Source organism: Drosophila takahashii, chromosome 2R, assembly GCF_030179915.1.
Source record: "Drosophila takahashii strain IR98-3 E-12201 chromosome 2R, DtakHiC1v2, whole genome shotgun sequence".
Taxonomy (NCBI): domain Eukaryota; kingdom Metazoa; phylum Arthropoda; class Insecta; order Diptera; family Drosophilidae; genus Drosophila; species Drosophila takahashii.
Genome location: NC_091679.1, coordinates 19,255,902 through 19,282,353, shown reverse-complemented (window position 1 = coordinate 19,282,353; position 26,452 = coordinate 19,255,902). Strand labels below are relative to the sequence as shown.

The window sequence follows — 26,452 nt, the reverse complement described above, 5'->3', positions numbered from 1 at the left end:
TCAAACCGCGATTGCCCAAATACCACCCGTTAAACGCGAAAACTAAGTATGCTGATATGCTTATATCCGTCTATATTAACATATTTTGATGCCAATAGGCCTGCACCTTTTAATAAAGTCCATTTTGTTGACCTGTGTAATCAATGCAATATTACCAGGAAACGATAAATTACAACAACAAACTTTTAAAAACACAGGGCGGCAACACTACTACTTTTTTGACCGCAGCTGTATGTTTTTAAGTTTTTTGACTATGTTTTCTGGAATTTATTTCTGCCTTAAAAAAATCCCTAAAATTATATAAGTATGGGTCTTGAAAGATAAAGAGTGTATCTTTTAAAAAACGTTAACATCGAATCAAACCATGAATCTGTTTGCCTCTGAGAGCTCCGGAAAGTTGGCCAATTTTTGCATTTTTCGAACTTTGAGGTCATTTTGCTAAGAATCCTTGCGTCGGGGAACTTTTTGGAAAACGCAGATTAACTTGGGAATTCGTAACGAATCCAAAAATATAGCATCCATCGAGGTAAATTTAAAAAGCACTAAAAATGCTTCACAGTGTAATTGATCCACCTTTCAAATTATTGCTTTAGACAGGAAGTGGGCGTGGCAGAGGCGTACTTACAAATCGGCAAAGTCAGAATTTAAAAACAAATCCATTTTTTTCCGACAAAAAAAACTTTTTTTAAAAAGTTTTCGTTTGTTTTACGTTTTTTTTTTATGTTATAATTTAAAAAAAAAATTAAAAAAATAAATTGGGGATTAAAAAAAAAATTTTTTTTAATGTTGTTTTGTTTATTTTTTTTTATGTTTTAATTTTTAATAACTAAAAAAACAAAAAAAAATTAAAGTTTTTTTTAAAAAAAATTTTAATTTTAAATGTTTTTTGAAATAATGGTCACAATTTGGTAAACTTGGTAAATCCAATAGACCTAACATATCTGGACTATAATTACTAGATTCTAACTCTGTGGCAAGGTTGTGATTTTATGACCCTAAAATACAGTTTGGATTCGCACATACTAAATTCAATGCTTAGGCAGCGTAAGTTGTTTTGAGCTGTCAAAAGTGGCTATTTTCGTTTCTGAATAACTTTTAAACGTGACATTATATATACCAAAACTTAAAGAATCTCAAGGGCTATACATTTTGAAGTTTTAAAGGAAATCGTTAGAGCCGTTTTTGAGAAAAATAAAAAAAAACTAAAAAAAAAAGTTTAAAACAAATTTGTTCTGGGCCTTTTTTTTTATAAAGTGTTAGAACTAAAGTTTCTTATATCGAGCTGTTGAACATCAAATTTTCAGGACTTTAAAACCATGTTTTGGACAAATCTTTCTTTCTTAAAACCGCGGACGCAGCTACAACTTTTCTAATATCAAGAAGAAAGTCCAAACAACGTTTAAGGGAAGTATAAAAAAAAATAGTATTAAATAGTTATACCCGTTATTCGTAGAGTAAAAGGGTATATTGTATTCGAGCAAAAGTATGTAACAGCTAGAAGGAAGCGTTTCCGACCCCATAAAGTATATATATTCTTGATCAGGGTCACTAGCCGAGTCAATCTAGCCATGTCCGTCTGTCCGCTTTTCTGTCCGTCCGTATGAACGCTGAGATCTCGGAAACTACAAAAGGTAGAAGGTTAAGATTTTCCACACATATTCTTGGGCCTCCTACGCAGCGCAAGTTTATTTCAGCTGAGCGCCACGCCCACAATCGCCCACTAACGATTTTAAAATGTGTCCGGCGCCCACATCTTTAAAGATTTCCGAGAAGTATAAATGCAATTTTGTTGTGTATATTTATACCTATCGAAATGTAGAAGACATTTTTCAAATCGGACCATTCATTAAAAAGTTATACGCAATCAAAATTTATTTATCTATCTCCCTCGCACTCCCTTTAGCTGAGGTTCGAATATTAGATAGTCGGGACCCCAACCCGAGTACAGCGTTCGCACTCCCTTTAACTGAGTAACGGGTATTAGATAGTCGGGACACCAACCCGACTATAGCGTTCTCTCTTGTTTTTTTTTATTTTCCGTCAAAGTTGAAAAATATGGAAAAAATGGATGTTTCGCAAATAACGCATAACTAACTCGATACCTAGTTTTTAAGATATACCCCCCGGAAGTGCGAAAAATTACCTTAAAAGGGTGTGTTTTTTTTAAGTGAAAAACTTTGAAAGGGCATATCTTTAACAAACATTTTTTGGTGAAGCGCTTGTAGTATTATCGTAAATTGGGAGGCGCCATCAAGGACTCATATAGGGAACTATATTGAGGGGCATACAGAAAAGGGGGACGAGAGTAACAGACCCTAACGTCAACCTGATTTGGGGCATCTCCCAGATTCGCCATGGCTTACCGCCAGAACAATGCGGCATAGTTGGTCTTTCCGATTTCGACCATCGTACTGACCAGAAGTATTTTCTTGCAAGTGTCCTCCAAATTCCTAAGTAAAAGGAAAAAAAAGCCATCAAAAGTTAGCTCAGCGCTAAGTCCAATTGGGTGAGTTGGGAAATCGAAGAATATTCCGGTTGGATTTCTTATGAAGGAAATTTGCTTTTGGATATAGGCTTGGCGCTTTACAAATCATCTTAAAGTTACGAGATCGAGTCCAGAGGCACCAGAGAAGAGAGAGGGACGATAGAGCGAAAGAGGGAAATGTTGGTGGACCTGACCTACCGCATCGTCTGAGGGAACGAGTGGAATTGAAATTGAGCGGAATTGGCGTTTAATTGTTCTGAGCGCATCAGTAATCGCGTTGCTGCCCAAGAGGGCGCTCAAAAAAAATCCGAACGACCCAGTGGCGGAAATTTGCCTTCGAGAATCGATTCTGACCGCCATACTTCGAAGCCGGAATGCATTCGGTTTCATACCACAACACTGTTTACGATTCCATAAGGTTGGCCGCGTTTTCCGCTAGTGTACCTTCAAAATCGCATACTTTGAATCGAGAAAGTAGGCGATAGCCGAGCACACTTCGTGCTGCATTACCGTCCTATATACTGTTGCATATAGGGTGGTAATCTATTCGCTTTACTGAGTGGCATACCAAGTATATGAGGCTGTAATGCAAGTGCATTACTGAATAGGATACCTGGTTTATAGGTTTGTAGTGCACCCGTTTTACTGACTGGCTTACCCTGTATATAGGGTTGTAATGCAAATGCTTTACGAACTGGTATACCACGTAATAGGGGTTTATTCGAAGCCAAATTAAAGAATGTGATTTTCAACTAAAAATTATAATTTTATTATTTGTTTTATTAAGACAATTGGCATCATTGTAACGTAGAATAAGCTACTTAGTCCATTTTTTATTACAGCATCTATATTTAAGAATAAATGGGAAATTAGTTGTCAATTTATTAAGAATGTTTAGCTGTACTTCCCTGCAGGAAACGGAATCAGTTTTGGACTATTAAAATACTAGTTGGGTCAAGAAGGTTAACTAGTTCAAGTTATGTCCATTTCCTTGTAACGTAGTGGTCCATTTTTCATATGCTTGTCGTCGGAAACAACTAGTCCATTTGCTACTAGTTTTGCACTAGTGACTGTTAACCAATTTATGGTTACAGCTGTTAAACTACACTAAAAAAAATATTTGCACGAAAAAACTAAAAATTATCTCTAAACCATCAAGTTATTGGATTTCACTAGTACTTGACGATGCCTAACTTGACGCTCTCCTAATTTAGTATCCAATCAATAGGCGCGGTCCTTAGAGAATTTCTGATAATTATTATGTAATCAAATACAGTAAATGATAATTAAATGGAATTAAAACAAACTTACTTTTTTTGAGGCAAGTCGCCCTCTCTAGGACTTGAACCCGGGACCTTTGGATTTGTAGACACACTAACTGATTGAGCCATACACGCATCACATTTTGTAATGCCCTAACAAGGTTTATGAATTTTAGTGTGACATAATTCAAAAACAGTGATTTTTCACATATATATTGCCTCGGACAGATTAAACAAAGTTTAAAATAAAACTAAAACATCACCTAGCAAACAAAAAACAAAAAAAAATGCACAGAGACTGGGGATTGAACCGAGGACCTCGAGTGTTTGATTTGTTTATTGTTAAATTTCCCAAGACATTTACCCTATAGGCTATATTTTTGGATCATATGTGTTTCATTTGCAACTAGTTAAATTCCAGTTGCCTTTTAACTAGACCCTAACATGTATTTGTTCTACCAGTTAAATATTTTTAAGGTTTTTTTTGTCAGAAAGGTACTAGTCCGAGGCAAGTTTATTTTTTACTAGTTTTGTATTAATCATTTTTTCGACTAGCACAAATTTTCTAGACCCTGTGTAGTCCAAATGCATTCAGACAAATTCCTGTTGCTTTATATTAGTTATTTAACTAGTTGTTTTTCAGACTAGTTCGCATTTTTCCTGCAGGGTTCCCATATAATACATGAAAATTTTCACTATATTTCACCATAACACGTCAGATTCTGCCAAGTTCCAAAACACAAGTGACGCGTGGCAAGAAAAAAGCGCGTTAAAAAAGAGTAGACAACAAATTACACAAACAACATGCCGTGGAAACCAAAACTTGCTGAAAAAAACATAGGCTCTCGGATGTGTGCGTACGTATAAAATCATATACTGTGTTTATACGATGCCGAATTCACGCTATCATTTCACGCTTTCGGCCGATTCGTGCTTGTATAAACGCCAATTCGTGAATTCGGCAACACACGAAAGTTGACTATGATTTCAGCCCAAAAGCGTGATTTGGTGATATGCAATCTGGTAACTCTGTAAAAAATGAGCGACGTTGCCAGATCGCTAGAAATTGAAGACCTTTTATAGGCTATTTCTCTAATCAGTGGTATTAAAAATTAGATATTTTTACCGGTCCGGCATCCCTAACAGCTGAGAGTGAATAAAAGCATGAATTCTCGGCTGTCGTATAAACAGGGGTTATTTCTATTTCGCGCTTTCAAGAAATCGTGATTGCTATCGTATAAACATAGTAATAGAAACGTTCAACAGAAAAAAGAACGTCCGACCCTAACGATTCCCGAAGTCTCGATGGAAAGGGAGAGCGAGAAACGAAATCAATGCCCCATTACAATCCTACGTTCCAGAAGCGGAGAAACGATCGATTACGAATATACCTTCTCGAATGCATTCTATCTCCATACCCAATTTCGGCCGAATGCAGATTGCTTTGATCATCGTTAAAAGAAAACAAGAGAGAACGCTATAGTCGGGTGCCCCGACTATCAGATACCCGTTACTCAGCTAAAGGGAGTGTGAAGGAGGTGGAGATAAAAACTTTGATCCGCCGTAACTTTTTGACGAATGGTCCGATTTAAAAAATTTCTTCTACATTTCGATAAGTATTAATAAACGCAATAAAACTGCATTTTTACTTTTCCGAAATATTAAAATTTTTAAAATCGTATACAAGCGCGTTAGAGGGGGCGTGGCACCTTTTTGAAACAAACTTGCGCTGCGTAGGAACTCCTAGAATCTGCATGCAAAATGTCAATCTTCTAGCTTTTATAGTTTCCGAGATCTCAGCGTTCATACAGACAGACAGACGGACGGACGGACAGACGGACAGACGGACATGGCTAGATCGACTCGGCTAGTGATCCTGATCAAGAATATATATAGTTTATAGGGTCGGAAACGCTTCCTTCTACCTGTTACATACTTTTGCACGAATCTAGTATACCCTTTTACTCTACGAGTAACGCACTGTGGGGCGCCTAGAACAAAAAGCCTGCCAACATGTTTTTTTTTTTTTAAGATTTTCCAAAATGTTGCAATGCAACTTTAAAAACAATTGAATTCTCTATACAAATCAAAAGGAAAGAGTGATCTGTGATGAATGGTTCTCCCACTAGAGATTTACAAAGTGGATTTTTCGAAATATAATTTTAGCCAATAAGAAAAAAAGATATTTTTACACATCTTTGAAATTTTTCTAAAAGCGCCCAAGGCCCTAAGTTGTATATGTAACGATTGAAATTTTAAGAGCAACCAATTCTTAAAATACTAAAAAAACAATAAAAATTTTAGATACATAATTACTATATTTTTTTAATTTTTTAAAAGGGGTCCAAAAAAATTGGGATTTTTTGGATATTTTTGGGCGTAAAGTAGTGTTACACCCTAGATCCCCGTTTAATTCTTTTTTTTAAAAAAAGTTTAGATATTTAACTACATATTCTGAAAAAATTAGCCTGCCCTTTTGTGCCTCTTCTGAGAAAACCGCAGTTTAAGTTAGCAAGAAATGTTCATAATTTGAAATATCGTCAGCCCTGGTTCATTCGCGCGCCCTAACATCATGAAGATAATTTACTTATGTGAAGGTATTGATGAAGATAATGATAAATTATTAAACAAATTTGGGTTTAAAATTTTAAATTATGTTATTTCACTAAAAATACAGATATGAAATAAATACCGGTTTCTACCAGTTTTTTTTTGAAAAAATGCTATATTTCCTTGATTGATTCTATGACATCTATAAGATATCATTGACCAATTCAAAAAAAAAGATAAGCATAGAGCTAAAATAATAAATAATGACTTAATCCCAATTTATATGAACCAATATTGAAATAGAACCGAGACATTCCCCTTTGTAATAAGCGTTTATATGGCAGCTATAAGATATAGTTGACCGATTTGAATAATTTTTTTTTTCAAAAATCAAGTTAAATTAAAAAAAAAATATTGGGAAACTTAGAACCCTATAAGTAATTTATTTATATATTTTTTCTTAAAAAAACAATTTTTTGTTTCTTAAAAATTTTCTACAACAATAAAATTTGACTAAAAAAATCACTTTATGATGTTTTTTTCATATTTAATTGCCTTTAACAATGTCCCATCAAAAAATATTCGATATAGGGCTCCGCTGATTTAAGGCAGACTTTTGGCTTTTTCGCCCCACTGTGCGTCAGCATTTTTTGAGGGCGTTAGCTTGCGCTTGGAAATATTTATGTAGCGATCCATGCCTGTCTGCATGGCCGAACCCGCTTGCGGATTTGTCATTTCTTCAACCGTAGCTTTGTTTTTGCCGTTTGACCCGATTTTTGCACTTAATAGTGTTGTTGCTTTACCCGCTGCAGAAGAAGAAAGTGGAGTCGTTATTGCAATGTTGGCGATAGAGGCCGTTGTAGTTGACGTAGTAGTTGCTGTTGTTGTTGTACCAGGTGGCTGAAGCTCGGTTGGAGTTTTGCATTGCTCACTCCATAGCGTTTGAGCGTTGAGAAGCAGGGCGGGAGAGCAAGAACTAGCTCTCTGGTTTTCGGCGGTCAGTAAACTTGCATTTTCTTGCACTTTCGGTTCTAGAGTATTATTCGTAAAGGACAAATAAGCATTGTTGCGGGCCAAAGAAAGACGACGTTTGTCTTGCTCTCTCTGAATTTTTTTACGGGCTTCGTCTTGTTGTTTTTGGCGTTGAGTGCGCTGATCCACGTTCTTAATCATTTGCTTATTGTTAGTGCGTAAAGATTAATTAATTAATAAATTAAAACTTTAGTTTACAATATGCGATTAGCATCGCGAAACGCAAGGCCACGCTGTTCTAAATTTTCGAACGTTTTTAACTGGGTGAAAGACTGTTTTTCTTTTGTTTTTCCGGAGCGTTAAGAAAACACGTCTACACTCGACCGACAATGAATTGGCTGATTATTTAGGCATGCAACACAATCTTCCCGTAAGGATAATAAAAGGCGAATTTTAGGAAAGAGTAGCAAGACCACCACGACCATTTGCCATCGAGCCACAGTCCGGATAAATTTAAGTGTTGCATGCGCACTCTTTTCAAAGCTATCACCATCGCCAGGGTATACTAATAAAGACTGTTTTCATTTGTTAGTATAATTAAACAATAACACAGGCCGACAAAATGTGACATGGCCTGCCACCATTTTATTTCGATAAATGAGGCTTTTCTAAGCATAAGTTGCCACTATGCCTATAGTCCATCAGCTCTGGTATTTGCGGTATCTTTACTTTAAGAAAATCACAAATTTTCTTCGGCTTTTGGGATATATCTTTAAGAGTGGTCAACCAATTTTGGTAATCTTTTCGGAATTAAATAGTTGGGCACTGTTTGTGAATCGTCACTGTGAAGGAAGTAAGAAAAACAATTTTAAAAATTCCAAAACAATTCACAAAAACCTGATGAGTGTCCTAAACAGTAAGGACATAAAGTGTCTTTGGATCAAAAATGCATTGTAGAAGAAAATATTTGTTGCAGTTGGAGTCGATTGTCAGATAGATTTTATCGATAGGTCAGGACGATAAGGCGATGGTTTTGGTGGCGCCCCCCTGTAAGGAATCTGGAGGACGATCTGGCCATTTGGAGTAATCCCGGTTCGCTCAGGGATTACTCTCCCGTGGCCTTGAATCTGTCCGATGACCCAGTTTTGGGAGAGGCAAGGGAATATGGCAATACCGCCATGATGATAGGCAGATTAAGATAGTCGCAGCCATATTGTCATGAAAGCTGGACGCAGCGATAAGTTCCTTCATTAAGTGTGTGCCAAATCCAGAAAAAAGTGAGAGTTTAGAATGTTAAGTGTCATAGTTATTTTATTAACAATTAATTGTCTGTAGGGCAACCGGGGTCCCAACAAAAAGGGCCCCGGAAGATTTATTTTGGGAATTTGCTCTGGAGATTCTTACACAAGGTTCGACCTATACTCACCTTAACCTCATCCGGGAACCTGATGTGGTGATGTCCCCGAAGTCCACTTAACCCAGCTTGAGGAACTTGGACCTGTGGATTTGGACCGGCTTAACTTGATTTGTTCCGACACCGCCAAAGCCAGGCAACAATCCCCGGTGAGTCCGTTTCGGGATATCCGTCCTACTCACCCTCGGGATCATTCCCCGATATTTTGCGCGGCGGTGGGGGGCTACGCCTTCTTGAAAGCCACCACCGTTCCTCCGGCTCCAGGCCTAAATTGCAACTGGCCTCCAGCGGAATAGAATCGTCCGGGGTATAATATCGGCCTTTGTCCAGCCCCGAAGTCACTAAATAATAGAATAGTAAATTATATGAGTACAATTGTCAATGTTAATCTTAACCTAAATACTTCCCGTGTTGCTTTTGTGAAGTTTTCCGGATTTAGACCCGAAGACCGCAGTTGTGCTCGTTGTTGCCTGTGAACAAGGTCGCGAGTATTAGTTTCGGCGGGGAGTTTACAGCGCGCACTTACCTTACTTTGGCCTGTCCCTTCTTTTCCCCAGGAGCTCCTCAGGATTAGGTGACCCGACACACGAATAGTGTGTGTCCTTATTGTGCGCCTCGTTCCCTTGTGAGCTCCACCAATACATGAGTGGTGGAGCATATTTTTCGCGGCGCCTGTAGCCTTTTTCCGAGGAATTAAAACCTCTGCTTTGACCGCGTAAGTTTTGAGACGGCGGCCAACTTTGGTAGTGAAGGCTTAAAGAAGGGTAAATTTCCGTCATTTATATTAATTTGCCTTTGTTTACCTTTTGTTTGTTAGAGATAACCGATAGTTTAGTGATGTGAGACCGTGTAGCAATCGATGTTTATGTTGCGAGCTGTGGCATTAGGGGGAATCCGCCCTGAGAAAATACTGAGCTAGCGGCACTGCCAAAAAAAAAATAGCAGTTCGTAACATATTTTTATTTAATTTTTAAACGCTGTTCACAAATGAAGATTTTTAAACTTTGCTGTGACTTTAAAATTTTGAATGCTACCACCTCCTCTTGTGGTTGAGTTAGATTGAATTTTCCAAAACGACCGTATAAAAGAGACATGTAACTATTTCATTCCGAAAAGATTACCAAAATTGGTTGACCACTCTTGAAGATATATCCCAAAAGCCGAAGAAAATTTGTGATTTTCTTAAATTAAAGATACCGCAAATACCAGAGCTGATGGACTATAGGCGTAGTGGCAACTTATGCTTAGAAAAGCCTCATTTATCGAAATAAAATGGTGGCAGGCCTGTACATCGACCCATGTCACATTTTGTCGGCCTGTGTAATTAATCGTTCAAAATCTCCCAGATTCGCCATGGGCTACCGCCAGAACTATGGCGGCATAGTCGGTCTTTCCAATTTCGACCGTCGTACTGACCACAAGTATTTTCTTTCAAGAGTCTTCCAAAGTTCTAAGTAAAAGAAACAAAATTATACGAAAGTGAAAGTTCGGCGTGCAGCCACCAAAAGTTAGTTTAGCGCTAAGTCCAATTGGGTGAGTTGGGAAGTCGAAGAATATTCCCGTTGGATTTCTAATGAGGGAAATTTGCTTTTGGATATAGGCTTGGCGCTTTACAAATCATCTTAAAGTTACAAGATCGAGTCCAGATGCACCAGAGAAGAGAGAGGGACGATAGAGCGAAAGAGGGAAATGTTGGCGGACCTGACCTACCGCATCGTCTGAGGGAACGAGTGGAATTGAAATTGAGCGGAATTGGCGTTTAATTGTTCTGAGCGCATCAGTAATCGCGCTGCTGCCCAAGAGGGCGCTCAAAAAAAATCCGAACGAGTGGGTTTTGTGTGTCGCCGAAAAACTCGCAGCCAGAAGAAAAATTGTTTTTGCATGTGTGTGTGGTGAAAAGCGGGAAAAACCCGCGAAAAAATAGGCTCCATCGGCGTCCAATTTTGCCTTGATCATTAAAAGATAGAAAAGTAATTTTAACCTAAAAGAAAAGAATTTTAATTCTAATGCCTTGAAAAGAAAAGTAATTCCATGCAGTAATTTAAAGCTGTTCAATTAAGTGGAAGCAATTTAAATAAGCAAAGTAAAGTAGAATTAAGTAAAACTTAAGTTAAATTATGTAATCTCCTCTAAATAATGGCGTGCGAAAGAAATAACGATGATGAAAGAGGGCAATAAGGCAGAACGGAGAAGGTTTGAGTGATTTTTATACCCGTTACTCGTAGAGTAAAAGGGTATATTGTATTCGTGCAAAAGTATGTAACAGGTAGAAGGAAGCGTTTCCGACCCCATAAAGTATATATATTCTTGATCAGGATCACTAGCCGAGTCGATCTAGCCATGTCCGTCTGTCCGTCTGTCCGTCTGTCTGTCTGTCTGTCTGTCTGTCTGTCTGTCTGTCTGTCTGTCTGTCTGTCCGTCTGTCCGTATGAACGCTGAGATCTCGGAAACTATAAAAGCTAGAAGATTGACATTTTGCATGCAGATTCTAGGAGTTCCTACGCAGCGCAAGTTTGTTTCAAAAGGGTGCCACGCCCCCTCTAACGCCCACAATCGCATATATACGATTTTAAAAATTTCAATATTTTGGAAAAGTAAAAATGCAGTTTTATTGTGTTTATCAATACCTATCGAAATGTAGAAGAAATTTTTTAAATCGGACCATTCGTTAAAAAGTTACGGCGGATCAAAGTTTTTCTCCATCTCTTTCGCACTCCCTTTAGCTGAGTAACGGGTATCTGATAGTCGGGGCACCCGACTATAGCGTTCTCTCTTGTTTTTATTGGTTTTGAGTGATTTTCTGGCCGGCGACTCGGGGCAATTTTTTTTTATGTGAAATAAAGTGTAAGAACATATTAGAATCCTTTTTACAGCGTTTCAGGACCACCTCAGGACCAAAGCGCTTTCTACGAGGGAGTCAACAATACTGATTGGTAAGCGAAAATCTTTCGTTCATGTAAAATTTTAATTCCGGAAAGGTAAAAGAAGAAAGGAGATAAATCCAAAAAACAAAAAAAAATTCAGAAAGAAATTTGCCCGAGAAATTCGTTGGTATTAAAGTAAATTAATAATTAGTTCAAAGAAGAAAGGAAATGTTAATGGCTGATTATTTAGGCATGCAACACAATCTTCCAGTAAGGATAAATAAAATGCAGTTTGTATTTGTTGGTATAAATGAACAATTATTAATCGTTCCAGAAGTGGCGCCCAACGTGGGGCCTCGTTAATACGTAGCTCAAAAATAGCAATATAAAAAAATTAGCCAAGATTGATAATTCAGGGTGACGTAGGGTTAGGGCGAGGGATTTTTACTCGGTTACCTACTGTTGGAGTTTCACTCGACTTCTCACTCAAAGCACGCTCTCACTTCGCTCACGTTTAACTCAAACGCATCGGAAACAGACACCGAATTATGAATAGTCGGTCATCTGTCCACGGTTGAGGGAAATACTTAGGCGAAAAAAACTAGATTTTCTACAATATTAAAATCTATAGTGTAGTGACCAGTTAAGCTTTTACGATGAAGAACTATTCACCCCACCCTCGCATAGATAAATATAACTTCACGGCGCCAGAGGCCTAGGAAATTTACTCTCTACTAATCTAATCTAATGTCAATACCAATAAGTTGAGATAAGCAGATCAGAAGATTCGCGACGGCCCAAAAATCATACGATTAAACCGTTGCTTAGAACTGCAGCATAGTTGAAGTTGAAGGCAGATGTTATTCAAATCACCTTACTCAACGCGGGAACAACAACACATCTAGTGCCACCCAGCGCCAACTCGGATCGTGCCGCCGCAAGGTGCAGCGAAGGCACCCATACATTGGTCGTGGACTAGGGACAGACTAGCCACCACCAAAGGCTTCCCCCGGCGGACACCGTCCGTATCAATCTATTTGCCTTTGAAAGAAGCTCTCTGATTGGCATGAGTGCGGTATTTTTATACCCTTGTAGAGGGAATTATAATTTCAGTCAGATGTTTGCAACGCAGTGAAGGAGACGTTTCCGACCACATCAAGTATATATATTCTTGATCAGCACCAATAGCCGAGTCTATCTAGCCATGTCCGTCTGTCCGTCTGTCCCTCTGTCCGTCTGTCCGTTTCTATGCGAACTAGTCTCTCAGTTTTAAAGCCATCTCGATGAAACTTTCCCGAAAGTCTTCTTTCTAGTGCAGGTAGTACATATGTCGGAGCGAGCCGGATCGGCTATATCTTAAGGCTCCCATAGAAATATTCAAACAAATATTAGAAAATTCATTGTAACTTTGTAGGAAGTAGGCGTTTTGATTCTTGACTACTTATGTATAAACAAAATTAAAATAGAAACGCTGAATGTGGAATCCCTGGAACTGCACCGAGTGAGCATTACTTTATCTACAAGGGTATATAAGCTTCGGCTGGCCGAAGGTAGCTTCCTTTCTTGTTATAGGTCATTTAATGTAGGTATTATTATAAATTTTGACCAACAGCTACTCAACGTGAACTTGGGCCCAACTTTGCAACGCGTCTTATGGAACATAAAGAAAAGGTCGTGAGTACACATTAATACGAACAATGCGTAAATACCTATTTTAAAAACCTATAAATGCCGCCATGTCGTAATTCTAAGTCGAGAGAAATTCATTCATCCATTAAAATACTGTTAGTCTTGCTCATAAATTTAAAAATCGATTGAAAAAGAATACTATTGAACACGAAATGAAACAGTAAAACTTATGTGTTAGGAAATTCTTGAATTTTTATACCCTTGTAGAGGGTATTATAATTTCAGTCAGATGTTTGCAACGCAGTGAAGGAGACGTTTCCGACCACATAAAGTATATATATTCTTGATCAGCACCAACAGCCGAGTCTATCTAGCCATGTCCGTCTGTCCGTCTGCCTGTCTGTCCGTCTGTCCGTTTCTATGCGAACTAATCTCTCAGTTTTAAAGCTATCGCGATGAAACTTTCCCGAAAGTCTTCTTTCTATTGCAGGTAGTACATATGTCGGAGCGAGCCGGATCGGACCACTATATCTTAAGGCTCCCATAGGAATATTCAAACAAATATAAGAAAATTCATTGTAACTTTGTAGGAAGTAGGCGTTTTGATTCTTGACTACTTAAAAACAAAATTCAAAAATAGGAACACTGAATCTGGAATCCCTGGAACTGCACCGAGTGAGTATTACTTTATCTGCAAGGGTATATAAGCTTCGGCTGGCCGAAGGTAGCTTCCTTTCTTGTTTAAAGATGTTTTAAAGTTCAAAATGTTAAATATCGGACTTTTTCGAATTTCTTCCTATATCTCCGCAAATATCCACCCAATTGGGCCAGTTTTTGTTTCATTAAAAAGTCAATATATCAGAGCTTAGCTTTGCCATACAGATCAATATGATTGGATAAGTAATGGCAGCGCAGCAGCTCGACAAAGATGAAAAATGTGTTTTTTGGTCCTCTGTAGGTCGGCTGTATGTATCGTAAAAACTCGAAATAAATCCGTTCAAAAATTATAATGGGTACAAACTTAAAGTTTACATCCTTCCGGACAAAACAAGCCGAGTATGGCCCAAATTCATAAAAAATTGGATTTATGGTGGATTTTTAAAGTTCGGATTTTTAAACTTTTTTCGGTTAACAAAGTTCAAATTTTAGTTTTATCCTAGGCGGCTACATGTAAACAAAAATGAGTGGTGATGGCAGCCGGGTCAAAAAATAGCTAAATCAGATATTTAAAAGCTAGAAAATTATAAAAATGAATTTAATTTTTAAAAATTCCTTAAAAAATATAAAATTGCTTGCGTTATGACTGTAATAAGTAATATCATTATCACACACAATCACAAGCACAATCCTCTTTTTTTATTCGTAGTCTTATTTTCGTTTTTTGATACTGCAGTACTTATTAAAAAAAGCATGCTTTTTTTGAAAGTATGGTTATTTCATAAGAATGATTTATTCAAATGGATATTACTTATTAAAAATACTCACAGTCATAAAGCAAGCAATTTTATATTTTTTAAGGAATTTTTAAAAATTAAATTCATTTTTATAATTTTATAGCTTTTAAATATCTGATTTAGCTATTTTTTTTTTAGTGGTATTTTCGTGATTTGGGGGTCGAGCACTAACAGAATTTGCCATCAATTGCTTTGGAGCTCTCCAAGAATATTATTTTGTAAACTAGTGTAATCAGCCAGGTTCGTCAGCATCCAGTTCTTTGGGACCTGTTTTTTAAGTTTGATGTTGGAACTTTTTTTATCCAATTAGTCAAATAGTTTATTTATAATCAATGCAATATTACCAGGAAACGATAAATTACAACAACAAACTTTTAAAAACACAGGGCGGCAACACTACTACTTTTTTGACCGCAGCTGTATGTTTTTAAGTTTTTTGACTATGTTTTCTGGAATTTATTTCTGCCTTAAAAAAATCCCTAAAATTATATAAGTATGGGTCTTGAAAGATAAAGAGTGTATCTTTTAAAAAACGTTAACATCGAATCAAACCATGAATCTGTTTGCCTCTGAGAGCTCCGGAAAGTTGGCCAATTTTTGCATTTTTCGAACTTTGAGGTCATTTTGCTAAGAATCCTTCCGTCGGGGAACTTTTTGGAAAACGCAGATTAACTTGGGAATTCGTAACGAATCCAAAAATATAGCATCCATCGAGGTAAATTTAAAAAGCACTAAAAATGCTTCACAGTGTAATTGATCCACCTTTCAAATTATTGCTTTAGACAGGAAGTGGGCGTGGCAGAGGCGTACTTACAAATCGGCAAAGTCAGAATTTAAAAACAAATCCATTTTTTTCCGACAAAAAAAACTTTTTTTAAAAAGTTTTCGTTTGTTTTACGTTTTTTTTTTATGTTATAATTTAAAAAAAAAATTAAAAAAATAAATTGGGGATTAAAAAAAAAAATTTTTTTAATGTTGTTTTGTTTATTTTTTTTTATGTTTTAATTTTTAATAACTAAAAAAACAAAAAAAAATTAAAGTTTTTTTTAAAAAAACTTTTAATTTTAAATGTTTTTTGAAATAATGGTCACAATTTGGTAAACTTGGTAAATCCAATAGACCTAACATATCTGGACTATAATTACTAGATTCTAACTCTGTGGCAAGGTTGTGATTTTATGACCCTAAAATACAGTTTGGATTCGCACATACTAAATTCAATGCTTAGGCAGCGTAAGTTGTTTTGAGCTGTCAAAAGTGGCTATTTTCGTTTCTGAATAACTTTTAAACGTGACATTATATATACCAAAACTTAAAGAATCTCAAGGGCTATACATTTTGAAGTTTTAAAGGAAATCGTTAGAGCCGTTTTTGAGAAAAATAAAAAAAAACTAAAAAAAAAAGTTTAAAACAAATTTGTTCTGGGCCTTTTTTTTTATAAAGTGTTAGAACTAAAGTTTCTTATATCGAGCTGTTGAACATCAAATTTTCAGGACTTTAAAACCATGTTTTGGACAAATCTTTCTTTCTTAAAACCGCGGACGCAGCTACAACTTTTCTAATATCAAGAAGAAAGTCCAAACAACGTTTAAGGGAAGTATAAAAAAAAATAGTATTAAATAGTTATACCCGTTATTCGTAGAGTAAAAGGGTATATTGTATTCGAGCAAAAGTATGTAACAGCTAGAAGGAAGCGTTTCCGACCCCATAAAGTATATATATTCTTGATCAGGGTCACTAGCCGAGTCAATCTAGCCATGTCCGTCTGTCCGCTTTTCTGTCCGTCCGTATGAACGCTGAGATCTCGGAAACTACAAAAGGTAGAAGGTTAAGATTTTCCACACATATTCTTGGGCCTCCTACGCAGCGCAAGTTTATTTCAGCTGAGCGCCACGCCCACAATCGCCCACTAACGATTTTAAAATGTGTCCGGCGCCCACATCTTTAAAGATTTCCGAGAAGTATAAATGCAATTTTGTTGTGTATATTTATACCTATCGAAATGTAGAAGACATTTTTCAAATCGGACCATTCATTAAAAAGTTATACGCAATCAAAATTTATTTATCTATCTCCCTCGCACTCCCTTTAGCTGAGGTTCGAATATTAGATAGTCGGGACCCCAACCCGAGTACAGCGTTCGCACTCCCTTTAACTGAGTAACGGGTATTAGATAGTCGGGACACCAACCCGACTATAGCGTTCTCTCTTGTTTTTTTTTATTTTCCGTCAAAGTTGAAAAATATGGAAAAAATGGATGTTTCGCAAATAACGCATAACTAACTCGATACCTAGTTTTTAAGATATACCCCCCGGAAGTGCGAAAAATTACCTTAAAAGGGTGTGTTTTTTTTAAGTGAAAAACTTTGAAAGGGCATATCTTTAACAAACATTTTTTGGTGAAGCGCTTGTAGTATTATCGTAAATTGGGAGGCGCCATCAAGGACTCATATAGGGAACTATATTGAGGGGCATACAGAAAAGGGGGACGAGAGTAACAGACCCTAACGTCAACCTGATTTGGGGCATCTCCCAGATTCGCCATGGCTTACCGCCAGAACAATGCGGCATAGTTGGTCTTTCCGATTTCGACCATCGTACTGACCAGAAGTATTTTCTTGCAAGTGTCCTCCAAATTCCTAAGTAAAAGGAAAAAAAAGCCATCAAAAGTTAGCTCAGCGCTAAGTCCAATTGGGTGAGTTGGGAAATCGAAGAATATTCCGGTTGGATTTCTTATGAAGGAAATTTGCTTTTGGATATAGGCTTGGCGCTTTACAAATCATCTTAAAGTTACGAGATCGAGTCCAGAGGCACCAGAGAAGAGAGAGGGACGATAGAGCGAAAGAGGGAAATGTTGGTGGACCTGACCTACCGCATCGTCTGAGGGAACGAGTGGAATTGAAATTGAGCGGAATTGGCGTTTAATTGTTCTGAGCGCATCAGTAATCGCGTTGCTGCCCAAGAGGGCGCTCAAAAAAAATCCGAACGACCCAGTGGCGGAAATTTGCCTTCGAGAATCGATTCTGACCGCCATACTTCGAAGCCGGAATGCATTCGGTTTCATACCACAACACTGTTTACGATTCCATAAGGTTGGCCGCGTTTTCCGCTAGTGTACCTTCAAAATCGCATACTTTGAATCAAGAAAGTAGGCGATAGCCGAGCACACTTCGTGCTGCATTACCGTCCTATATACTGTTGCATATAGGGTGGTAATCTATTCGCTTTACTGAGTGGCATACCAAGTATATGAGGCTGTAATGCAAGTGCATTACTGAATAGGATACCTGGTTTATAGGTTTGTAGTGCACCCGTTTTACTGACTGGCTTACCCTGTATATAGGGTTGTAATGCAAATGCTTTACGAACTGGTATACCACGTAATAGGGGTTTATTCGAAGCCAAATTAAAGAATGTGATTTTCAACTAAAAATTATAATTTTATTATTTGTTTTATTAAGACAATTGGCATCATTGTAACGTAGAATAAGCTACTTAGTCCATTTTTTATTACAGCATCTATATTTAAGAATAAATGGGAAATTAGTTGTCAATTTATTAAGAATGTTTAGCTGTACTTCCCTGCAGGAAACGGAATCAGTTTTGGACTATTAAAATACTAGTTGGGTCAAGAAGGTTAACTAGTTCAAGTTATGTCCATTTCCTTGTAACGTAGTGGTCCATTTTTCATATGCTTGTCGTCGGAAACAACTAGTCCATTTGCTACTAGTTTTGCACTAGTGACTGTTAACCAATTTATGGTTACAGCTGTTAAACTACACTAAAAAAAATATTTGCACGAAAAAACTAAAAATTAATCTCTAAACCATCAAGTTATTGGATTTCACTAGTACTTGACGATGCCTAACTTGACGCTCTCCTAATTTAGTATCCAATCAATAGGCGCGGTCCTTAGAGAATTTCTGATAATTATTATGTAATCAAATACAGTAAATGATAATTAAATGGAATTAAAACAAACTTACTTTTTTTGAGGCAAGTCGCCCTCTCTAGGACTTGAACCCGGGACCTTTGGATTTGTAGACACACTAACTGATTGAGCCATACACGCATCACATTTTGTAATGCCCTAACAAGGTTTATGAATTTTAGTGTGACATAATTCAAAAACAGTGATTTTTCACATATATATTGCCTCGGACAGATTAAACAAAGTTTAAAATAAAACTAAAACATCACCTAGCAAACAAAAAACAAAAAAAAATGCACAGAGACTGGGGATTGAACCGAGGACCTCGAGTGTTTGATTTGTTTATTGTTAAATTTCCCAAGACATTTACCCTATAGGCTATATTTTTGGATCATATGTGTTTCATTTGCAACTAGTTAAATTCCAGTTGCCTTTTAACTAGACCCTAACATGTATTTGTTCTACCAGTTAAATATTTTTAAGGTTTTTTTTGTCAGAAAGGTACTAGTCCGAGGCAAGTTTATTTTTTACTAGTTTTGTATTAATCATTTTTTCGACTAGCACAAATTTTCTAGACCCTGTGTAGTCCAAATGCATTCAGACAAATTCCTGTTGCTTTATATTAGTTATTTAACTAGTTGTTTTTCAGACTAGTTCGCATTTTTCCTGCAGGGTTCCCATATAATACATGAAAATTTTCACTATATTTCACCATAACACGTCAGATTCTGCCAAGTTCCAAAACACAAGTGACGCGTGGCAAGAAAAAAGCGCGTTAAAAAAGAGTAGACAACAAATTACACAAACAACATGCCGTGGAAACCAAAACTTGCTGAAAAAAACATAGGCTCTCGGATGTGTGCGTACGTATAAAATCATAGAAACGTTCAACAGAAAAAAGAACGTCCGACCCTAACGATTCCCGAAGTCTCGATGGAAAGGGAGAGCGAGAAACGAAAACAATGCCCCATTACAATCCTACGTTCCAGAAGCGGAGAAACGATCGATTACGAATATACCTTCTCGAATGCATTCTATCTCCATACCCAATTTCGGCCGAATGCAGATTGCTTTGATCATCGTTAAAAGAAAACAAGAGAGAACGCTATAGTCGGGTGCCCCGACTATCAGATACCCGTTACTCAGCTAAAGGGAGTGTGAAGGAGGTGGAGATAAAAACTTTGATCCGCCGTAACTTTTTGACGAATGGTCCGATTTAAAAAATTTCTTCTACATTTCGATAAGTATTAATAAACGCAATAAAACTGCATTTTTACTTTTCCGAAATATTAAAATTTTTAAAATCGTATACAAGCGCGTTAGAGGGGGCGTGGCACCTTTTTGAAACAAACTTGCGCTGCGTAGGAACTCCTAGAATCTGCATGCAAAATGTCAATCTTCTAGCTTTTATAGTTTCCGAGATCTCAGCGTTCATACAGACAGACAGACGGACGGACGGACAGACGGACAGACGGACATGGCTAGATCGACTCGGCTAGTGATCCTGATCAAGAATATATATAGTTTATAGGGTCGGAAACGCTTCCTTCTACCTGTTACATACTTTTGCACGAATCTAGTATACCCTTTTACTCTACGAGTAACGCACTGTGGGGCGCCTAGAACAAAAAGCCTGCCAACATGTTTTTTTTTTTTTTAAGATTTTCCAAAATGTTGCAATGCAACTTTAAAAACAATTGAATTCTCTATACAAATCAAAAGGAAAGAGTGATCTGTGATGAATGGTTCTCCCACTAGAGATTTACAAAGTGGATTTTTCGAAATATAATTTTAGCCAATAAGAAAAAAAGATATTTTTACACATCTTTGAAATTTTTCTAAAAGCGCCCAAGGCCCTAAGTTGTATATGTAACGATTGAAATTTTAAGAGCAACCAATTCTTAAAATACTAAAAAAACAATAAAAATTTTAGATACATAATTACTATATTTTTTTAATTTTTTAAAAGGGGTCCAAAAAAATTGGGATTTTTTGGATATTTTTGGGCGTAAAGTAGTGTTACACCCTAGATCCCCGTTTAATTCTTTTTTTTAAAAAAAGTTTAGATATTTAACTACATATTCTGAAAAAATTAGCCTGCCCTTTTGTGCCTCTTCTGAGAAAACCGCAGTTTAAGTTAGCAAGAAATGTTCATAATTTGAAATATCGTCAGCCCTGGTTCATTCGCGCGCCCTAACATCATGAAGATAATTTACTTATGTGAAGGTATTGATGAAGATAATGATAAATTAATAAACAAATTTGGGTTTAAAATTTTAAATTATGTTATTTCACTAAAAATACAGATATGAAATAAATACCGGTTTCTACCAGTTTTTTTTTGAAAAAATGCTATATTTCCTTGATTGATTCTATGACATCTATAAGATATCATTGACCAATTCAAAAAAAAAGATAAGCATAGAGCTAAAATAATAAATAATGACTTAATCCCAATTTATATGAACCAATATTGAAATAGAACCGAGACATTCCCCTTTGTAATAAGCGTTTATATGGCAGCTATAAGATATAGTTGACCGATTTGAATAATTTTTTTTTTCAAAAATCAAGTTAAATTAAAAAAAAAATATTGGGAAACTTAGAACCCTATAAGTAATTTATTTATATATTTTTTCTTAAAAAAACAATTTTTTGTTTCTTAAAAATTTTCTACAACAATAAAATTTGACTAAAAAAATCACTTTATGATGTTTTTTTCATATTTAATTGCCTTTAACAATGTCCCATCAAAAAATATTCGATATAGGGCTCCGCTGATTTAAGGCAGACTTTTGGCTTTTTCGCCCCACTGTGCGTCAGCATTTTTTGAGGGCGTTAGCTTGCGCTTGGAAATATTTATGTAGCGATCCATGCCTGTCTGCATGGCCGAACCCGCTTGCGGATTTGTCATTTCTTCAACCGTAGCTTTGTTTTTGCCGTTTGACCCGATTTTTGCACTTAATAGTGTTGTTGCTTTACCCGCTGCAGAAGAAGAAAGTGGAGTCGTTATTGCAATGTTGGCGATAGAGGCCGTTGTAGTTGACGTAGTAGTTGCTGTTGTTGTTGTACCAGGTGGCTGAAGCTCGGTTGGAGTTTTGCATTGCTCACTCCATAGCGTTTGAGCGTTGAGAAGCAGGGCGGGAGAGCAAGAACTAGCTCTCTGGTTTTCGGCGGTCAGTAAACTTGCATTTTCTTGCACTTTCGGTTCTAGAGTATTATTCGTAAAGGACAAATAAGCATTGTTGCGGGCCAAAGAAAGACGACGTTTGTCTTGCTCTCTCTGAATTTTTTTACGGGCTTCGTCTTGTTGTTTTTGGCGTTGAGTGCGCTGATCCACGTTCTTAATCATTTGCTTATTGTTAGTGCGTAAAGATTAATTAATTAATAAATTAAAACTTTAGTTTACAATATGCGATTAGCATCGCGAAACGCAAGGCCACGCTGTTCTAAATTTTCGAACGTTTTTAACTGGGTGAAAGACTGTTTTTCTTTTGTTTTTCCGGAGCGTTAAGAAAACACGTCTACACTCGACCGACAATGAATTGGCTGATTATTTAGGCATGCAACACAATCTTCCCGTAAGGATAATAAAAGGCGAATTTTAGGAAAGAGTAGCAAGACCACCACGACCATTTGCCATCGAGCCACAGTCCGGATAAATTTAAGTGTTGCATGCGCACTCTTTTCAAAGCTATCACCATCGCCAGGGTATACTAATAAAGACTGTTTTCATTTGTTAGTATAATTAAACAATAACACAGGCCGACAAAATGTGACATGGCCTGCCACCATTTTATTTCGATAAATGAGGCTTTTCTAAGCATAAGTTGCCACTATGCCTATAGTCCATCAGCTCTGGTATTTGCGGTATCTTTACTTTAAGAAAATCACAAATTTTCTTCGGCTTTTGGGATATATCTTTAAGAGTGGTCAACCAATTTTGGTAATCTTTTCGGAATTAAATAGTTGGGCACTGTTTGTGAATCGTCACTGTGAAGGAAGTAAGAAAAACAATTTTAAAAATTCCAAAACAATTCACAAAAACCTGATGAGTGTCCTAAACAGTAAGGACATAAAGTGTCTTTGGATCAAAAATGCATTGTAGAAGAAAATATTTGTTGCAGTTGGAGTCGATTGTCAGATAGATTTTATCGATAGGTCAGGACGATAAGGCGATGGTTTTGGTGGCGCCCCCCTGTAAGGAATCTGGAGGACGATCTGGCCATTTGGAGTAATCCCGGTTCGCTCAGGGATTACTCTCCCGTGGCCTTGAATCTGTCCGATGACCCAGTTTTGGGAGAGGCAAGGGAATATGGCAATACCGCCATGATGATAGGCAGATTAAGATAGTCGCAGCCATATTGTCATGAAAGCTGGACGCAGCGATAAGTTCCTTCATTAAGTGTGTGCCAAATCCAGAAAAAAGTGAGAGTTTAGAATGTTAAGTGTCATAGTTATTTTATTAACAATTAATTGTCTGTAGGGCAACCGGGGTCCCAACAAAAAGGGCCCCGGAAGATTTATTTTGGGAATTTGCTCTGGAGATTCTTACACAAGGTTCGACCTATACTCACCTTAACCTCATCCGGGAACCTGATGTGGTGATGTCCCCGAAGTCCACTTAACCCAGCTTGAGGAACTTGGACCTGTGGATTTGGACCGGCTTAACTTGATTTGTTCCGACACCGCCAAAGCCAGGCAACAATCCCCGGTGAGTCCGTTTCGGGATATCCGTCCTACTCACCCTCGGGATCATTCCCCGATATTTTGCGCGGCGGTGGGGGGCTACGCCTTCTTGAAAGCCACCACCGTTCCTCCGGCTCCAGGCCTAAATTGCAACTGGCCTCCAGCGGAATAGAATCGTCCGGGGTATAATATCGGCCTTTGTCCAGCCCCGAAGTCACTAAATAATAGAATAGTAAATTATATGAGTACAATTGTCAATGTTAATCTTAACCTAAATACTTCCCGTGTTGCTTTTGTGAAGTTTTCCGGATTTAGACCCGAAGACCGCAGTTGTGCTCGTTGTTGCCTGTGAACAAGGTCGCGAGTATTAGTTTCGGCGGGGAGTTTACAGCGCGCACTTACCTTACTTTGGCCTGTCCCTTCTTTTCCCCAGGAGCTCCTCAGGATTAGGTGACCCGACACACGAATAGTGTGTGTCCTTATTGTGCGCCTCGTTCCCTTGTGAGCTCCACCAATACATGAGTGGTGGAGCATATTTTTCGCGGCGCCTGTAGCCTTTTTCCGAGGAATTAAAACCTCTGCTTTGACCGCGTAAGTTTTGAGACGGCGGCCAACTTTGGTAGTGAAGGCTTAAAGAAGGGTAAATTTCCGTCATTTATATTAATTTGCCTTTGTTTACCTTTTGTTTGTTAGAGATAACCGATAGTTTAGTGATGTGAGACCGTGTAGCAATCGATGTTTATGTTGCGAGCTGTGGCATTAGGGGGAATCCGCCCTGAGAAAATACTGAGCTAGCGGCACTGCCAAAAAAAAAATAGCAGTTCGTAACATATTTTTATTTAATTTTTAAACGCTGTTCACAAATGAAGATTTTTAAACTTTGCTGTGACTTTAAAATTTTGAATGCTACCACCTCCTCTTGTGGTTGAGTTAGATTGAATTTTCCAAAACGACCGTATAAAAGAGACATGTAACTATTTCATTCCGAAAAGATTACCAAAATTGGTTGACCACTCTTGAAGATATATCCCAAAAGCCGAAGAAAATTTGTGATTTTCTTAAATTAAAGATACCGCAAATACCAGAGCTGATGGACTATAGGCGTAGTGGCAACTTATGCTTAGAAAAGCCTAATTTATCGAAATAAAATGGTGGCAGGCCTGTACATCGACCCATGTCACATTTTGTCGGCCTGTGTAATTAATCGTTCAAAATCTCCCAGATTCGCCATGGGCTACCGCCAGAACTATGGCGGCATAGTCGGTCTTTCCAATTTCGACCGTCGTACTGACCACAAGTATTTTCTTTCAAGAGTCTTCCAAAGTTCTAAGTAAAAGAAACAAAATTATACGAAAGTGAAAGTTCGGCGTGCAGCCACCAAAAGTTAGTTTAGCGCTAAGTCCAATTGGGTGAGTTGGGAAGTCGAAGAATATTCCCGTTGGATTTCTAATGAGGGAAATTTGCTTTTGGATATAGGCTTGGCGCTTTACAAATCATCTTAAAGTTACAAGATCGAGTCCAGATGCACCAGAGAAGAGAGAGGGACGATAGAGCGAAAGAGGGAAATGTTGGCGGACCTGACCTACCGCATCGTCTGAGGGAACGAGTGGAATTGAAATTGAGCGGAATTGGCGTTTAATTGTTCTGAGCGCATCAGTAATCGCGCTGCTGCCCAAGAGGGCGCTCAAAAAAAATCCGAACGAGTGGGTTTTGTGTGTCGCCGAAAAACTCGCAGCCAGAAGAAAAATTGTTTTTGCATGTGTGTGTGGTGAAAAGCGGGAAAAACCCGCGAAAAAATAGGCTCCATCGGCGTCCAATTTTGCCTTGATCATTAAAAGATAGAAAAGTAATTTTAACCTAAAAGAAAAGAATTTTAATTCTAATGCCTTGAAAAGAAAAGTAATTCCATGCAGTAATTTAAAGCTGTTCAATTAAGTGGAAGCAATTTAAATAAGCAAAGTAAAGTAGAATTAAGTAAAACTTAAGTTAAATTATGTAATCTCCTCTAAATAATGGCGTGCGAAAGAAATAACGATGATGAAAGAGGGCAATAAGGCAGAACGGAGAAGGTTTGAGTGATTTTTATACCCGTTACTCGTAGAGTAAAAGGGTATATTGTATTCGTGCAAAAGTATGTAACAGGTAGAAGGAAGCGTTTCCGACCCCATAAAGTATATATATTCTTGATCAGGATCACTAGCCGAGTCGATCTAGCCATGTCCGTCTGTCCGTCTGTCCGTCTGTCTGTCTGTCTGTCTGTCTGTCTGTCTGTCTGTCTGTCTGTCTGTCTGTCTGTCCGTCTGTCCGTATGAACGCTGAGATCTCGGAAACTATAAAAGCTAGAAGATTGACATTTTGCATGCAGATTCTAGGAGTTCCTACGCAGCGCAAGTTTGTTTCAAAAGGGTGCCACGCCCCCTCTAACGCCCACAATCGCATATATACGATTTTAAAAATTTCAATATTTTGGAAAAGTAAAAATGCAGTTTTATTGTGTTTATCAATACCTATCGAAATGTAGAAGAAATTTTTTAAATCGGACCATTCGTTAAAAAGTTACGGCGGATCAAAGTTTTTCTCCATCTCTTTCGCACTCCCTTTAGCTGAGTAACGGGTATCTGATAGTCGGGGCACCCGACTATAGCGTTCTCTCTTGTTTTTATTGGTTTTGAGTGATTTTCTGGCCGGCGACTCGGGGCAATTTTTTTTTATGTGAAATAAAGTGTAAGAACATATTAGAATCCTTTTTACAGCGTTTCAGGACCACCTCAGGACCAAAGCGCTTTCTACGAGGGAGTCAACAATACTGATTGGTAAGCGAAAATCTTTCGTTCATGTAAAATTTTAATTCCGGAAAGGTAAAAGAAGAAAGGAGATAAATCCAAAAAACAAAAAAAAATTCAGAAAGAAATTTGCCCGAGAAATTCGTTGGTATTAAAGTAAATTAATAATTAGTTCAAAGAAGAAAGGAAATGTTAATGGCTGATTATTTAGGCATGCAACACAATCTTCCAGTAAGGATAAATAAAATGCAGTTTGTATTTGTTGGTATAAATGAACAATTATTAATCGTTCCAGAAGTGGCGCCCAACGTGGGGCCTCGTTAATACGTAGCTCAAAAATAGCAATATAAAAAAATTAGCCAAGATTGATAATTCAGGGTGACGTAGGGTTAGGGCGAGGGATTTTTACTCGGTTACCT

At 37.6% G+C, this 26,452-nt stretch overlaps 2 protein-coding genes and 2 long non-coding RNA genes across 16 annotated transcripts in view; 2 read left to right on the top strand and 2 right to left on the bottom strand.

The window, feature by feature from the left end:
- Positions 1-9,569, bottom strand: part of LOC108054391 (uncharacterized) — a 132,625-nt gene extending 123,056 nt beyond the window's left edge. For 2 of the 9 annotated variants that reach the window (XR_011417745.1, XM_070212186.1), the window contains exons 1-4: positions 9,210-9,509; positions 9,087-9,153; positions 8,866-9,024; positions 8,696-8,767 (exon numbers count right to left, since the gene is read on the bottom strand). Coding sequence is in view for 7 of the 9 variants with exons in the window: in XM_070212186.1 (XP_070068287.1) it covers positions 8,703-8,767; positions 8,866-9,024; positions 9,087-9,153; positions 9,210-9,341 (423 nt within the window). In the remaining 2 variants the exon portion in view is untranslated. The other 7 variants (XM_070212187.1, XM_070212185.1, XM_070212184.1 and 4 more) reach the window with 7 other exon arrangements.
- On the top strand, positions 8,715-11,196 carry LOC138912245 (uncharacterized). Its single transcript, XR_011417747.1, has 3 exons — positions 8,715-8,832; positions 10,030-10,216; positions 10,284-11,196. It is a non-coding gene; the product is annotated as an uncharacterized lncRNA (long non-coding RNA).
- A 10,356-nt stretch (positions 11,197-21,552) lies between these two features.
- On the bottom strand, positions 21,553-23,970 carry LOC138911816 (uncharacterized). Of its 5 annotated transcripts, none has more exons than XM_070212181.1 (5): positions 23,653-23,952; positions 23,530-23,596; positions 23,309-23,467; positions 23,139-23,210; positions 21,553-22,554 (listed from the first exon to the last, which is right to left on the bottom strand). In XM_070212181.1, exons 1-4 carry the CDS (start codon positions 23,782-23,784, stop codon positions 23,146-23,148), a joined length of 423 nt encoding a protein of 140 aa, XP_070068282.1. In that variant the 5' UTR covers positions 23,785-23,952; the 3' UTR covers positions 21,553-22,554; positions 23,139-23,145. The 5 variants fall into 5 exon arrangements, 4 of the variants coding, with proteins under 4 accessions (XP_070068282.1, XP_044248726.2, XP_070068281.1 ...); XM_044392791.2 differs by lacking the exon at positions 21,553-22,554 and adding an exon at positions 22,567-22,957 and having other exon boundaries at positions 23,653-23,951; XM_070212180.1 differs by lacking the exon at positions 21,553-22,554 and having other exon boundaries at positions 23,006-23,210; positions 23,653-23,949.
- On the top strand, positions 23,158-25,661 carry LOC138912246 (uncharacterized). Its single transcript, XR_011417748.1, has 3 exons — positions 23,158-23,275; positions 24,473-24,659; positions 24,727-25,661. It is a non-coding gene; the product is annotated as an uncharacterized lncRNA (long non-coding RNA).
- Positions 25,662-26,452: the final 791 nt, after the last annotated feature.